This window comes from Vulpes vulpes, unplaced genomic scaffold (assembly GCF_048418805.1).
Source record: "Vulpes vulpes isolate BD-2025 unplaced genomic scaffold, VulVul3 u000000644, whole genome shotgun sequence".
NCBI lineage: Eukaryota > Metazoa > Chordata > Mammalia > Carnivora > Canidae > Vulpes > Vulpes vulpes.
The window spans coordinates 74,885-90,931 of record NW_027325787.1 but is presented as its reverse complement, the minus strand read 5'-3'; the positions used below and the strand labels follow the sequence as shown (position 1 = coordinate 90,931).

The window sequence follows — 16,047 nt, the reverse complement described above, 5'->3', positions numbered from 1 at the left end:
GCGGGCGCGGGCAGGGGCGGGGCGGGGCGGGCAGGGGCGCCCCGGCGGGTCCGCACCCCGCGCCGCCGGCGGCCCGGCCCACGTTTTCGCTGTCGCCGGCTCCCTCCGCCCCCTCCGCTCCGCCCCGCCCCTCCGCGCCCTCCCTCCCCGCGCTTCCCCTCCTCCTGCCTTGGTCATGTGTCGCCTTTTTTTGTTTGCAGTGGAAACAATTTCTCGCCGCTCGGCGCGCCCCGGCCCGACGCGCCGCGGCGGAGGCGAGCGGGAGGCGGGACGGGGCGGGGAGAGCGGCGGGGCCGGCGGGAGGACGCGCGGCGCGCCCGGCGGACGCCGCAGGTCCCATGCCGCGCCGCGACCCCCGCGCCCCTGCCGCCCGCGCCCGCGCCCGCGCCCGCGGCCGCCCCCCGCCGCCCGCCGCCCGCCGCCCGCCGCCCCGGGCTCGCCGCGCCGCGCCGCGCCCGCGCGTCCTCAGCCGGGCCACCGAGCGATGCCCGCTGGGCGCCCGCGAAACTTTGTCGGCTCCCGCTGAAGGGCTGCGGCGCCCCGCGCCCCCCGCCCCGCGCCCCGCGCCCCCGCCCCGCGCCCGCCAGGTGAGTGCGCCCCCCTGACTCGGCGGCCCCGGGGCGGCGGCGCGCGTCCGAGGCCATCCTGCAGGCGACCTCGCCGCCCTCGGCCGACCGGGGACTCCGCGGTTCCTGGGGGGGGGGGGGGGGGGGGCTCGGGCCCGGGCTGGGGTGGGGGCGGCGGGGGCGGCCCGGCGGGGCGACGGCAGAGTCCCCGGAGCCGGCAAGTTGCCGGGTCCGGAGAGTTTCCTGCCCCGACGTGCGGGCTGCGCCGCGGCGCCTCGGCTCCCGACAGACGCCCGAAGGGAGCGGACCTGGTATTGTCCGCGGAGGACGGGATCCCCGCCGTCCGGGCCCCGGGGGCGGGGCGGGGCGGGCGGGGGGTGCCGATCTCGGGAGACCCCAGGGCGGGACACGGGCTCCTAACAAAGATGCCCCCCGCCCCCCCAGCCGTGCAGCCTGGGCGCCGGCACCGAGAGCCTCCCGAGCCCCCCGAGCCCGGCCCTCCGCGCCCCGGCTCTCCAGGAGACCCTGCTAGCGCCCGGACAAGTTGGGGGACGGCGGGCTTTTATGGATGTGTTTTTAAGGCTCGCCGCGGCGCGGCCAATAAAAGGTTTATGACATCTGACCGGCAGTGAAGGTATGCGAGCTCCCGATTGCCCAGTAGACGGGAGCGGAGCAGTTTCCTCGTTGCCAGGCAACGCCGCTGATGGACGCGGGCCGCAGCCAATCGCTGCTCCCGCAGGTCCCCTTGAAATGTTTTTGACAAGTACAGTAGACGGGAGTGGAGCGCGTGCGTGTGCGCGGGGACGGGGACGGGGCGGGGTGTGTGTGTGTGTGTGTGTGTGTGTGTGTGTGTGCCCGGCCCGGCCCGCGAGGCTGCCTTAACTCCGTGAAGTTCACTTCCAGCCTCTGTTCAAAGCCGGGCCAGACCTTCTGATAGCGGGCAAGAGCCCCGCTCTCCTGCTGCATTTTCTCCTTTGAAAAGTAAACAAGATAACAAAACACAGCAAGGCGTATAGAAGCAAAAAGAGGCTGCGTGTGCATGGGACGCAACCAACAGCAAACCGAAAAGTTGTAAGGAGGTCACTAGCGAATAACTATTTGCGTATCTGGTGGAGCAGCCTTATTGGCAGCAGATTAAAAATGTTTGCTTAACTGCAGACTCACATGATCCGGATTCTCGCTCTCTCTCTCTCTTTTTTTTCCTCCTCTAAAACAGGAGGAAAAAAAGATTTGGCAAATTATGTAGTTAGAGTATAATAATGGAAAACTCCTCAGCTGTGGTTTCTGGGAACTGTTTTTTTTTTTTTTTAAATGGAACTGTAGTGATCAGCAGCTCTTGATACAGTTGCTATGAAATGCTGGATTTATGGGGTTGCAGTCAACAGTCGGAGAGCATGGGGGGATAGAAACACAAAGCAGACAGATGATGCAAGGGTAGCGGGGGCCCCCGTCACCCTCTTTTCTTGACAGTGCCATTTTTCTAATAAAACCCATACTGCTGGCAATGTTTGTTTAAAACAAAAGGAAACATGGAGTGTAGTGTGTTAGTTCCTTTGGGAAGCTACTGACAAATAAGCAAATTGAAAAGAAAGAGCAGCATGTTGTCATAGCAACAGTGCAATTAAATTACTTTACTGTCAGCCATGATATAATTTTCCTGTTTGGAAGCTCAGGAGACATAAAACTTTCATCTGGAGCTGAAGTTGACTTCAGCGGCTGAGGATTCGTTCTGCTTTGTGTTCTGCGTGGACATTCCTGGTTCGTGGAAACTTAGGGTTTTTTGATGGGGATGTGGGAAAACTTTGAGAGAGACAAGCGGAGCTTTGATTTGTTCATAAAGAAGGTAAAAGAAGGTAAAAGACATTATCAGGTTGGTCTCTGGCCTCCCCCCCCCCCCCCCCCCCCCCGCCCCAAACCTGAAGATACAAGATTATTCTTTAAATTGTGTCCTGTAGGGAATCCCTGGGTGGCTCAGCAGTTTGACACCTGCCTTTGGCCCAGGGTGTGATCCTGGGGGCCTGAGATCGGGTCTCACATCAGGCTCCCTGCATGGAGCCTGCTTCTCTCTCTGCCTCTCTCTCTCTCTCTGTGTGTGTGTGTCTCTCATGAATTAATAAGTAAAATCTTAAATAAATAAATAAATAAATAGTGTCCTGTAGTACTCAGGTGAGGTTCCTTGTTGGACAGAGAAATAGTCCCTGTGGCTGAACCTGAGATGTGTCCGCTGGCCCACTTCTCTCGGACTTTGGTGCTCATGGAAGTTTTCTCTCTTTGGAGCTGGGGATCGCTCAGCCACCCCAGAAAGCTTTCTCATGCCTTCCGCCAGCACGTTCTCTCTGTCTGCCTTTCGACAGAGGGAGGGAGGGTGCTGCAATTCTCAGGCACCCTCGGCTGGCCGTTGGGTGCTTCGCATTCTGCTTTCTAGAATCCCATTCTAGAGCTTCCGTAGCTGAAGTGGCAGTTACTTTCAACACAGTGTCAATGGGCATTCAGAGCCTGAGAATGATCATGTCTGCTTTTGTGTCCATTCTTTTTTTTTCTAGATAGTTTGCTTGATCTTCTTACTCAGGGGGACAAAATAAAGCGGACCTGCTTCTTAAGCCAAGCACATTGTGCGAGCGCTACAAGCGGACGGTGGGAGACCTCTTTCATTATCTTTACTGTTCTTTCTATCACATTGAGTACTCGAGGGTTGAATATGCTTTGTATCTATCGGGGTCATTCTGTTTGTGGACTTGCCACGTCCTCATTTTCTTTTCTCCTCAGAAGTTGTACTCCCTGTTCTAGGTCATTGATAAAAACGGGGGGTGGCCTGGGGGTGCAGAATAGAACTCTGTAGCCATTTCTGTCGAATTTGCCTTGCAGTCTTGAAGCGGCCAGTTGCTCTGCTGACGCTCTTCACCATTTCTAGTTGAAACTAGAATTAGTTAGACAAATTAATGGCTTGTCTTCACATTCGCATTTATTTGTGCGGTGCCCTGAGTTACGCACTTTTTCACGTGGGGTGTAGTGTCCTGACAATTGCATGCACTTTTTCCTCCGGTTCCAGTCTGCAGAATTCCTTGTGACCACTCTTCCACTCTTGCCACTTGCCAACCGTGATTAAAGTTGCAGAGTTTGGGGCCACTGCTTATGAAGAAAAGATACTGTCAGAGAAAACACGGCCAACCAATGTGGGCCGTGGTCGCAGTTTGAATTCTGGGGCAGTTGTCATGGTTTTCGTGTGGAGGCAGCCGAACTTAATCTGAAACCCGGGGCCTTAAACTTACAGGTATTTTCTTTTTTGTGGGGCAAGGATAAACCTCAAGGTAACAGGAGTGGTGCGTGTGCATTTACTTCGTAGTGTCTATCGTGAAGGCTTGAAAGAATTTTACTGGGGCAGATACTCATTGTTTGTAGAGAAACTGAGGCACCAGGAGATAAATGATCATTATCAGCAGGGGCACAGTGACAGTCTTCATACATCTGGGAGGAAGGTTTTGTGGATTTTCCCATTCTTTTCATACTGTATTTGCATATTGAGATACTGTAAATATTTCCACTTTCACCGTATTTAAGAAGTGACAGTCACTGTGCTACATGCGGAATGCACTGATTTTTACTTCTTAGAGCATTTCTTTGTGGTGGAGGGGTGGGTTTGTGTTGCTACCCAGTTGTGGGAGCCATGAGACGGTGCTTCTGTGGGGCGGGCCAGGGGGAGGGGTGTCCATCCAAGTGGCAGGGGTGGGGAGCGGGCTCCGAAGAAGTAGGAGGGCGCAGCTGCCTTTCCGTTTAGGGGTTCCCCCCAACTCATCTTTTCTTTGTGATGTGTTTACCAGGAGCCTTCACATAAATGGGTCCAGTCATGCCTCCCAGCAAGAAGCCAGAAAGCTCAGGAATTAGTGTCTCCAGTGGGCTGAGTCAGTGTTACCGGGGCAGTGGCTTCTCCAAGGCCCTGCAGGAGGACGATGACCTCGACTTTTCTCTGCCTGACATCCGACTAGAAGAGGGGGCCATGGAAGATGAAGAGCTGACCAATCTGAACTGGCTACACGAGAGCAAGAACTTGCTGAAGAGCTTTGGGGAGTCGGTCCTCAGGAGTGTCAGCCCTGTGCAGGACCTGGACGATGACACCCCGCCATCCCCTGCCCACTCGGACATGCCCTACGATGCCAGGCAGAACCCCAACTGCAAACCCCCCTACTCCTTCAGCTGCCTCATATTTATGGCCATCGAGGACTCTCCAACCAAGCGCCTGCCAGTAAAGGATATCTACAACTGGATCTTGGAACATTTTCCGTATTTTGCAAACGCACCTACCGGGTGGAAAAACTCAGTGAGACATAATTTGTCTTTGAATAAATGTTTTAAGAAAGTGGACAAAGAGAGGAGTCAGGTAAGCCCTTTGTGTCTGGAGCTCACATTTTTCTCTTTTAAATGTGTCATTTCTCCCTGTTTTTTTTGAGGGGGGGAATGTTACGGCATGTAAATTCACCACACCGAAGGAGTGGTCATAAATGAGTAATTTTATTTCATTCATTTGGTTGCAAAGAACTTCCCTTGCCCTTAAACGTCCCAGTTAAAGAATGTTTTTGGTGGTTGTGCTGGACTGAGGGTTTCCCACCGTGGTATCTGAACGTAATCACAAAACGGGAGTTTGCACACTCGATTGGTTCTCGGCATCGTCCCTCGACATGGGTGGGACACTATGCATTTACAGTGCAAACACAGGGCAGCCGGTAACCATGAGGTGTGTGTATATACATTTGAGGAGAATTAGCCGCCTAGGGCGGGAGAAAGATGGCATTTCTTTTCTTCCTGAGTATGGACTTGGAGAGAGACCACGTCTCTAGGATTCTGGAATAAATGGACAGTCATGGACATTGGGAGGTGACCAAACAGTATACTCGAGGACCAGACAGAGACGTGAATTGCCCAGGTAACTCTCATCACAGCAGGTGTCTAAGTAAGCAGCCACTTTGAAAGACACCCAGATTATGAAAACTCAGGGTAGGGTTCCAAAAAAGATTGAATTTGGACTGTAAAGCCTTAAGGCCCGGGTTTCCTGGCCTGCCGGAGTGAGATGGTTTCTGTGATTTGCTTTCCCTTTCTGGGAAGGAACATCATCGTAGGTGTGGTAGAAATAGGATGAGTAGGATGGACGGGCAGGGCTGGAACACAGAGCGGCGTGCTCGGACTTTGGAGATCCCAAACGTGACGTCGCTGCAGCTCAAACAGAAGCTGGGAAGCAGTGTCTACAGCCTTTTCTCACTGTCCTTGCATTTTCCAGCTTTGTTTCTCGTGGTGGTAGCATTGCGGTGGGGAGCTGGCAGTCTGCTCTTTACCCTTTCTAAAGTTCAGGAGTAGGGTCGCTGTTGGGGCCTCTCTTCCTCTCCAGAAACATTTCTAGTAGAATCTTGAGCCTGAGAAAACCCTGCTCAGCTCGGGCACGGAGGCCTGTTGCATAAGGATGTGGCGAAGCCATGCTTCCCCTGGCTGCGGCTGGGCACGTTTGTCTGCAAGTGCTGTTCACCTGGAGTTTATGCTCAAGATGGGCAGTGGGCATGCAGGGCTTGAGGGGGTTGCCTGGGAACCCCAGGAAAAATGAGGACACTCAGGAGCTTTGCCTTTGGCCGCTGGTGTGTGCGGGGGCTGCGTCCAGTGTGCAAGTGCCAGTAGTCCCCATGTCCCGGTTTTTGCGTAACTGACAGTTGTAGGGTGCTGCTGTTGTCCTGGGTGCCCGCTGCTCTCCTTTCCCTCCACATCTCCAGACCGACCTCTGGACTCCGCTCTTGTCGCCCGCTTGACCATCATTCTTTGAACTTGAAGAGGATTTGCTGCTCCGCTGTAAAGACCAAGTCTGTGATATTAAAAGCTGCTGTATCAGTGGGTCCTGGTGGTTGGTTAGGAGGGGAACAGCTTAGAAAAGCAATCCCAAGATTAGAATATAGTCAAGAAAACGCTGTTCAGGTCCCCCCGAGCAATGTGTCACCACCGATAAAGCAACGAACAGCGCTCTTCGTTTGGTGTGAACCTGTTCAGCATGTTACTGCCTGCCTGGCTCTGTGTTTGCCACAAGGCCAGGACATATAAAAGTAATTTAGCAAGTGCTCGCCCTGAAATGTTTGACAAGAACAACTCTGTAAAGTGTGCAGAGAGACTTGGGAGGATTATTCATCAGCCCTCCGAGTGACAGGTGTGTTGGATGGGGTGTGTGTGTTAAGGCACGCTGGCAGGTGTGCCGTCTCCCCCCTTTTGCGCCCCCAGTCCCCACTCTGGGAGTCATGTTTCCCTGACTTACTGCCTGTTGTAAGGGAATGGCGTTTGGGATTGGAGATTGTTAATCTTAGGAAATGTTCAGTTCTGGCTTCCAAGCCATGCTCACCTGTATTGACATGTTTCTGATCAAATGCTAGTCAGTGTTGTGGTTGGGGATTGGTTTCCCATCGTTTGTGATTTTGTGAGAACAAAGCCTAGAGTGTCAGTTTTCCCCATTTCTCTTCCTTGTTTGGGCCAGCTGGTGGCTGCATTCAGAGGCATGGATTCCCCGGCACTCCCAGGTACTTCCAAGACACTGATGCTGTAGCCCATCCATTTGGGGTTTCTCCTCTGGCCACCTGAGTAAAGGGGAAGGCATCCTCCCTGCTACTTGGCCCAGTGAAAGCCCCTTTGGCTGTATGGGTAAACTTGTTTTTCCCCCAGGGGATTTTACTTTATGGTAGCTCCCACGCTGAGATTGGGCCCCAACATAGTTGGTCAAGTGCACCCGAATGTTGGTGACAGATACGTTAGTTGAAGGAGAGAATGGAAGGCTTGCACGTCCCATTCACATTTTTTCCCTTCTAAAAACTTGGAAGAGGGTTTTAAGCTTGACGGGACTGAGAATGCAGAATCTTACGTGGTCCTTGTTCCCCAAGGGCTTGGAACATATCCCCCGTTGGACACCTGCCTGCCTGGGATGTGGGAGAGGGACCTTACAGGATTGCACCAGCAATACCCTGGGCACTTCAAAGCAATGAGCATTTCTTGGCTCCTTCCTGGAGATTCTGATTCAGTTGGTTTGAGGTGGGTTGGGGACAATTGGTGGTTCTGATAAGCTCCATGGATGTTTCTGACTTGCAGCCAGATTTGAGAATCCCTGAACTAGATGCCCTCTTGGGTTCTTTCCAAAGCTGAGATTTCATCGGGAACATCTCATGAATGAGTAAGTCGGAAAGAATAGACAGTTCTGCTTCCGTTTTATCTCTGTCTCTCTCTCTTTTTTTAAACATTTTATCACTCATAAGACTTAGAAACATAAGGACTTAAAAAAAACGGACTGTAAAAGATAGAGTTTTATTTTTATTTTGTAATCCTGGGGAATTTCAAACATACGTGTAGCGAGAGTAGCGTGATGAATCCCTATCACCCCCTTTTGCCCATCACCAGATTCTGTAGTCAACAAGGGCTTTTGGCATAAGTCTTTGGAAGCAGATCCTAGATCTCATGTCGTTTTGCCTTCCGTGTGCAGAAGAATAAGCTCCAGTTCCTATATCACCTCAATGCCAGTGTCCCCCTGAACAAAGTGAACACTTCCTTGGTATCACCTAATACCAAGTCCGTACTCAGAGATCCCTGAGGGTTTACAGAATGTTCGGTTGGAATAGGATCCCAGCATGGTTTTGGCTTGTAGTTGTCTGTTAGGCCCCTGATGTCTGTTTTCATCGACAGCCAGCCCTATGCCTCCCCACTTTCTGATGCCCTTCCTTGTCAAAGAGACCCATCTGTTGGGCTCTAGAGTGCCCCCACGTTCTGTCTGCTTCATTTGAATTTCATCTAGCGTGTTCTTCGGTCCCCTTGTATTTTGCATGAAATAGAAGTAAGGCTGGATCACCTTCTGAGTTCCCCCACCCAACCCCCCCTCTAGAATGCTTTTTAGACAGTTCTTCTGTGTTCTCACATCAGGAAGGCTGGTTGGCCCCTCCTGGGGGATGGTGCTGAGCTGGAGCCATGGGTTCATGTGGGATCAGCTGCTAGCCACCTCTGCAAGGTTTTCCATTGGCTTTTCATCTTAAGAGTTTCATCTGTGGACGGACCTCTGCCTGAATCAAAGTAGAGTTTCAGAGTCTGAGAAGACGTTTTATATCCCCTAAATACAGATCTTAGTTAAGACTATAAGAGGAGCACATGCTAACCTGAGTACTTGTAAAGGAGGAGTAAAGTGCAATTCCTTTTTATAGGCCGGATGGTAATGGTTCATGCGCGTGTGTTTATTTCTGTGCTTTTTCTTACCAATTTAACAAAAACCATTGTTACCACAAAAGGTTTATAAAGGAAACACTGTACAAAGTATGTTTATTATATCTGGGGCTGAGCACTTTGTTTTTTGCTTTATTTATTTATTTATTTATTTATTTATTTATTTATTTATATACTCTTTATGTGCAACATAGGGCTTGAACCCACGACCCCAAGATGGAGAGTCACACACTCTTCCGACTGAGGCAGCTGGGTACCCCCAGGCTGAGTGCTTTAAACACAGTTTCAGCTTATTAATATGGGCAACTTGTCTTAGTTGAAAGAGGAGTGGATTAGAAGCCAAGATACCTGGTTCTAGTTTTGATGCTGGTGCGGGTAGCTATGTTGGCCCTCCGTCTTCTCATGTATAGAAGCAGGAATTCGTAATTGCTGGGTTTCTTAATTGGGGGTCTTTGGATATCACAGGCTTTGCAGACAGCCTGAAATTATTGACTTCATACCCCGTGACTATGCATGTTGCATTTTCCTGGAGGATCCCAGAGTTCTGTTTGTTCGGTTTTTAGATTCTTTAATGGAACCTCCGACTCAGGAAAAGTGAAGAACCACCTGTGTCTTATAATAACATCAGCAGACATAAATATGGAAACACCTTCAAACTTGCCATATGCAGTATCCTACTTCCTCACTACAATCCTGTGAGGAAGGTCCCATTTTCCTTCTTAGCATAGGTGCTGAGTTGAGCTCAGAGTGGTTAAGAAACTTTCTGGAGGTCACACGGCTGATAAAGTAGGAGAGCAGTAAATCACTCTAATTCCCTCCAGTTTTGAAGGGCCTATCCTTAAATTAACCCGGGTGTTTAGTTATACCTCGGTAGACAGGCTATTGTAGATAATCTCTACATTCTTCCTCAAAATATTCTATGAACATGAGTTATAGGGAACTAAAATGACACCAGTAAACTCAGAATTTACTGTGGGGGTGCAGGGTAGAAAAAGGTAAATATAGAGAGTCTTTTTGTGCTGTTGGGATGGGGCCAAATTCTGTTTTTATCTGCAAATGGAAAGATGGGGCATGTGTATGAAGCCTACCCATGCCCTCTCGGCTTCCGGCTGCCAGGCTCTATCCTGAGCCTCCTCCACTGATTTGGCCCAAGTTCAGAGGCCCTTCGCTCTGCATAGACACCGTTTATACAAGCTCTCCCTCCCAATTCCCAGCCCCCTGGATGTTTTGCTTTTCCACCCTGATGGATGAGATTCTTTTTCAAAGGCACTTTGGAAAATGCGGTGGCATCTCCTACGTGGCAGGACCTCCCTATTATGCACAGTTGACTCTAATTCCCTCCTCTTGGTGGTGTCAACACAGTGTCAAGAGCATTCCCCTTTCCCATGATGCTAGTCAATGTACCCATTTAACTACAGTCATTTTAGAAGAAGAGGTGACTTATTTTGAATAAGTAATGCTCTTTGAAGAACTGCGCATCCTGGTTTTGATGGGGAGGGTCCTAAAAAGTCAGGGTAGTGTTGGGTGGTGAGGCATGCAAAAAATGTTTTGGGGTTTATCAATTTCTTCTGAGGCCTCTGGGGCAGGTGACGATCCCATTCATCCCTGAGTATGGGCTGCCTTTTTCTCACCAAGGCGCCCCACCCAGTGCACCGCTTTCTGTTGTTGGTGCTAAATGCAAACTTTGTTGCCTGAGGAGGTTGGGGTCTCCAAAGGGCCTGAAGTAAACATAACCCTGTGTCGCAGGCCCTGGAATAGGAAGCACTTCATACCAGCATCCTCCTTCATCCCAAGGAGTCTGCACCACCCTTGACCATGCTCTCCCTCTGATCCTATCAACTCTGCTTCTTGCTGATTCTTACAGGTATTAGATGCCTTGGCGGTGGGGAAGGGGGTCGTGCATTCCTGTTCTGGTCTTGCCAGCTGTTGATTGTCTGCTCATTCATTCATTCATTCAAAGACTCGGTAAAGTAGTTATGGTCAGTACCAACTCTACTCAACTACACCAAATGCTGAACGGATACAAAGTTGAATGTGTGGTGGCCTGGGCCCTAGCCCGTGGTCCAGTGAGCCCTGCCCACAGACTAGCCTCTTAGCTCTAAGAACTTAACCAGCAGAAGCCCTTCCTTCAGCCTACTTTCCTCCTTTTGTTTATCTGTTTCCTGTTTCTCCCATCATTCTTTTCTGGCCCTTCTGTTTCAAAGTTAACACTGCTTTTTCAAGTCCCTACAGTGACTCCTATTGTTGACCTTGAGAAGGGTCCCTACGAGTCTTCTAGAAAGCTTCGTTCTTGTGGACTTGGGAGCCCCATTGGTGTATCTGTCCAGTAGCTCTCCCCATGAACGTTTCAAAAAATGTTGCATTTCCTTTGGCAGGGCTTTGTGATACCTGGTAGGTCTATGGGTTGCTTCTTCATTGATGTACTGCCTGGATCTCTGAGCAGCAAGAAATTGCTCTCAGAACCTCCCCTGTTGAGCTGAAGAGGCTTTGGGATTTCCCTTTGAAATCACTTTAGCTGCAGGATAATTCTCTGCAGTAAATAATATGGGAAGTTGGCACACTGACCTCCTATTTGAAAGTCATGGGTTTTGCTTCTTTCACAAATAGTGATGAGTTGTTTGGATTAATCCATACTTCTCTCACGGAGCCCTTGGTCATCTTAATGCCCTTAAGTTTTGGCGAGATGATGGCAGGTCTTAGATTTTGTAGAAAATTCCACCATCTGCCCAGTGGACATTTTTGCACTTGAAACAGATGATTATATATTTTAAAAAGGCTAACGTAATGTTTGATTTGATGAGGCTGTAGTTTATTAGGCAGACCTTTGTTTATGGATTTTGGTTCCATGGTCCCCTTAAAGTACCTTATTCCCATTCCCTACCCTTGCCACTTTTCACTTGTCGCTTGTCCCGATGATGAACGTATCTAACTAGCCCTGTGAGAGTTTATCTTTTGTCTGCATTTGGTTCAACGCGGGCCTGACGTTCCTGTCAGAACTTAACCAAGTTGTTCTTGTGGAGTGCTTCCGTATTGGTAGGCTATCAATATCTCTTTACCTGTGATTTCAGGGACACTGGGGCCCTCTGCTTACTAGTTTATTCAGTGGAGAGATTTGGTAATCTGAAAGGTTAAGTTAAAAAGTGAGATTTGGTTCTTGCCTCTTAGGAGCTTATATTGCAGGGAAACAGGAGACAAAATAAAAAATAGAAAAAAGAATAAACCACCACAAGTATGGGAAGCGTGCCACATCAATAAGTGATAGGTGTCATTTGAGGTCAGAGAAGCTTCTCTTCCCTAAAATGGGGCATATGGATATTCTTCATGGGGAAAGCACTCAAATAAATTCACAAAGCATTCTTCTGGTGAGAGAATGAGCATGCAACCTCCAAGAATGGATGAGTTAGGATGAAATTTGACTATTTATTCGAGAAAATCCAAACAACAGTGAGTTAAACACGTTACAAGTGGATTGCTCGGACATAAAATAAGTCTTGAGGAGTTGGACAGAGACCCACATTCCACCTCCCCTTCTGCTCTGCTGTTCCTAGTGCACTGCTGGTTTCCATTCTCAGAGCCTTCTCACGGTTGAAGATGGCATCAGCTAGCATGCTCTCCATTTAGGAAGTAGGTAGGGGGTGTGCAGGGAAGGATCAAACGGGGTCCCACTGAGTTAGCAGTTTTAAGGAGCTTTTTCAGAAATCCCACACTCTGCTTTCATCTCATTGGCTATACTCTGGTCACATGGCTGCAAAGAAGGCTAAGAAATGGAGTCTTTCAGCTGAGACCATTGCAGTCCCAAATAAAACGTTGGTTTTGTTACTATGCAAGTGTGGGATTTTCTGTCAAAGAGGTCTAGAGGAGATAAATGTTGCTGGACCCGAGGGATATGTTGGAACAGTGTCAGAGAAGAGGAAGGAGAGAGATGGGTGGTTAGGAAGGTTATGTAAATACAAGTAAGGAGTTGGTGGGGGAGCTAGGACGCCAAGGGAGGGGGAGGGGACTATAAATTGCTCTGGTAACTTAACTAAAGCAGAGACGCTGACCTATTTTTTTTTTTTTTAAACATGGCAGTTAACCAGGATTTTGCTTCAAGATACTCTGGTTAAATTGCATTTAACATTTTCAAAAGCAAATAGCTTGATGTAGCCTGTGCCCAGTATGATAAGAAGAGAAGCAAGGCGGTGTATGGTGGGAGATAGAGAGTGGTGTAAAGTTGTTTTCTGAATAATAAGTTGCCAGTCTGCTGTGTGAGGTTGCAGAGCGTTCCAAGAACGGAATGCAGGCTTTGCTGTGTGCGCCTGCGCATGCACCGGGGAACTCGGCGGGGGACCAGAAAAATCCAGGCGGGGCGAGCATGTTGCTGCTCGGCGGCTGGCGGCTGGAGGAGGCTCTGTGCTTACCTGCCCTGGGTCTCCTCCCCTGGTCCCCATGGGAGAGGTGGGGCTCTGCCCTGCTCCCAGCGGGTTGAGTTCAGGGCTGCCTTCCATTTACCAGAGCTCTGTGCAGGATACAGGACCGATAAGTGATTTAACTGATGTCATTAGACAGAAAATCATCAGCTTGCAGGACGTTTGTACACTTTGTTATTAGGGAAAAAAAAGAGGCCAAGTCACACGAGCGCTGCTCTAATCGTGGCTATGATTGTGGAGGGGGAAAAAAGAAATCCAGGGTCTCCCAGAATCAGAGCACCACAGTGTGGCCTGGAGCCTGGATGCAGGGTCTCACCAAGTACTCTCAGGATACTGCATAAAATGCCCAGGTCCTTCCAGTGTCTTCCACAATGCGGCCATGTAAAGTGAGACCCTGTGTTCATAGCCATGATTTCCAGGACCGCAGAAGCCTTAGTTTGCAAACTAAAAATCAGACTCGGCATTTACCAAAAAAAAAAAAAAAAGTTAAGTCATTTTAGAAGCATTTTTAGCAGTGATCATTCCTGCCACACATCTATGTGGAATGCCAAGCACAGTTTTGGGTGCTGAGGATATAGTGGTGATGTGTGGTAGTTAGTTACCTGGCTATTCCAGATGATCCGTAAGGCGGGGAGAAGGGGAGGGGGGCACGTGTTGAACACTAGAGCCATACGTGAACACATAGGTGATAGAGCAGAGAGTGATACACATGGTGAAGAAGACAAAACAGGGTAAAACCCTGGAGACGGGTGAGGAGGAGGGTGGGAGGCTTCCTGGAGGTGTTGATGGGGCCATGCCTTAAGTGGCAAGAGGGATGCTGCAAAGCCTGGAACAGAGAGAGCAGCAGGTGCAAAGGCCCAGAGGTGGCAGCAGCTGGAAATGTCCAAGGGACAGAAAGGAGGCCAGTAGAAAGGACATTATATAGAGGAAATGTGAGGTTTTATTTTTTTTTTAAATTTTTTCCTTTTTCTGTATATTTTTTTATTGGAGTTCAATTTGCCAACATACAGGATAACACCCAGTGCTCATCCCACTGAATGCCCCCCTCAGTGCCCGTCACCCAGTCACCCCATCCCTCCGCCTACCTCCCTTTCTACTACCCCTTGTTCATTTCCCAGAGAGGATGCGATGTTTTAAAGAGCCGTTCTGGAGAACCATGAACCTGGGACTGGCTCTGATGGTGCAGGTTAGAGAGGTCAGAAATGATGCTGGGCTTAGATCAGGACTGGGGTTTGCAGATGAAGGCCTGTGGGCAAACGGGGGTTGGGAAGTCAGATGGGGGATAGAGCAAACATTCTGTTTTGGCGATGTTAAATTTGGGGTGGCTTTTGAACATCTGAGCGGAGCTATCAGGTTGGGGGTTTGATATGTGAATTCCAAGCTCAATAGAGAAGTCAGAGCAGAGGTAGAAATCTGGGGCGCATTAGTGGTTAGTTGGTGGAAATGAAAGCGGATTTCTGGATTACCTCTCCATCGGAAAGGAGGAGAAATCAAACCTCCATTTCAGTTCTTATAAAAAATTATATTTCCATTGCTATTTTGACTGGAGAATTCACTTTAGGGTAGCTTTGGCATGGTGCATAAAAACAAAAGAGGTTCGTATTTAGGGGGAGAAGTTCAGAATTATTTCAAAAAATAACTTAACCTGTAGTTATTGTAGTTCCTGCCAGTAGTTTTGCAGGCAGAAAACAAACCTTTGCTTTTTGTAATGAGATTGTAATTTCCAAAGGCGCTCGGGGCCGGTGGCGCCTCGATATGGCGATATGATGAGAGGAATGCACTCTAGTAAACATCCCATTTAGCAAAGCCCCCCTAACCCATGACTTCTCCCTGAGTTCCCTGCCATCTGGTCCCTGGCTAGAGAGAGGAATTTTTCTTGTATATGTGTTTCCATAGCAACGAGTTTGCAGTTGATATGGAAAGTAAGCAGTTGCCCTGGCAACGGAGTTGCTGATGTGGTGGCTCCTCGGCTTTCAGGAACAGGATAAGCTGACCAAACTAGTTTAGATGCATCGCAGAGGGCAGGGTGATGTAGGGCTGCACGCGGGCCCTGCCAGTGTAGCATCAGCTCTGCCTTAGGAGCGACGCAGCCCCTCCCTCTTCCCCCGGGAAGGCTCACGGAGGTAATAAATCAGACAAAAGTAGCTGCTGTCAGTTGAAATAGATTATAAGAGGGATTTCCCGGTGGAATTTATTTAGCGTCTCTTAAAGGGGAATGTTGTAGTCAGGGTACATTTGGTTGCAAAGAAAAGAAAGCCACCCGGGTTGGCATAAGTAAAAGAGTGTGTGTCTCAGAGACGCAATAATCGGTCCCAAAGGGCTGGTGGGTGATGCACAACCGAGCGCATCTTGGGTCCCTGGGCCTTTGGAACTGTTCCCTGCGTCCCTCGGTGGCCACATGGGATGCTCATCCCTGCCTTTCTCTGGGGTTGGGTTCCTGGAGTTCCTCGCAGTCTCGCTTCCTCTGCGTGGCTGTTGGTTTCTGCTTCTGAACCCCGTTTGGCTTGCCCCAGTGGAAGTTTGGCACCAGCCCCTTCAGTGTGATGGTCCCCTTGCCCAGTGACATTGGCTCCATCGTTTCTGTCCAGTGTCTCTGTCACAGTGCCAGACACACGGCCTTGGTCTCCCTGGGGGTTAGATGTCCAGCCCTGGTCACAAAGGGCCAGAGTGTCCGGGATCCAGGGACACCTCTGCACAAGGGCTGGGGCTGGGGCTTGAAACGTGCCCGTGGTGAAAAATTCTACGGGAGGCCTTTGGCCTTTCGAAAACATCTCAATAATGAAAATAAAAATAAGAGGAGCTTTTGACTATTTTGTACTTTCTGCTTCGCTTCGTGGCTCCTCAGGACACCTGTC

At 49.8% G+C, this 16,047-nt stretch overlaps 1 protein-coding gene across 4 annotated transcripts in view; it reads left to right on the top strand.

Annotated features, from left to right (window-relative positions):
• The window catches only part of LOC140593697 (forkhead box protein N3), a 248,655-nt gene that overhangs the window by 167,164 nt on the left and 65,444 nt on the right, over window positions 1-16,047 (top strand). For 3 of the 4 annotated variants that reach the window (XM_072745586.1, XM_072745584.1, XM_072745583.1), the window contains exon 3: window positions 4,385-4,941. In XM_072745586.1, coding sequence (XP_072601687.1) covers window positions 4,399-4,941 — 543 coding nt within the window. In that variant the 5' untranslated portion in view covers window positions 4,385-4,398. Of the gene's footprint in view, window positions 1-289; window positions 588-4,384; window positions 4,942-16,047 lie in introns of those variants that run through there. The other variant, XM_072745585.1, reaches the window with a different exon arrangement.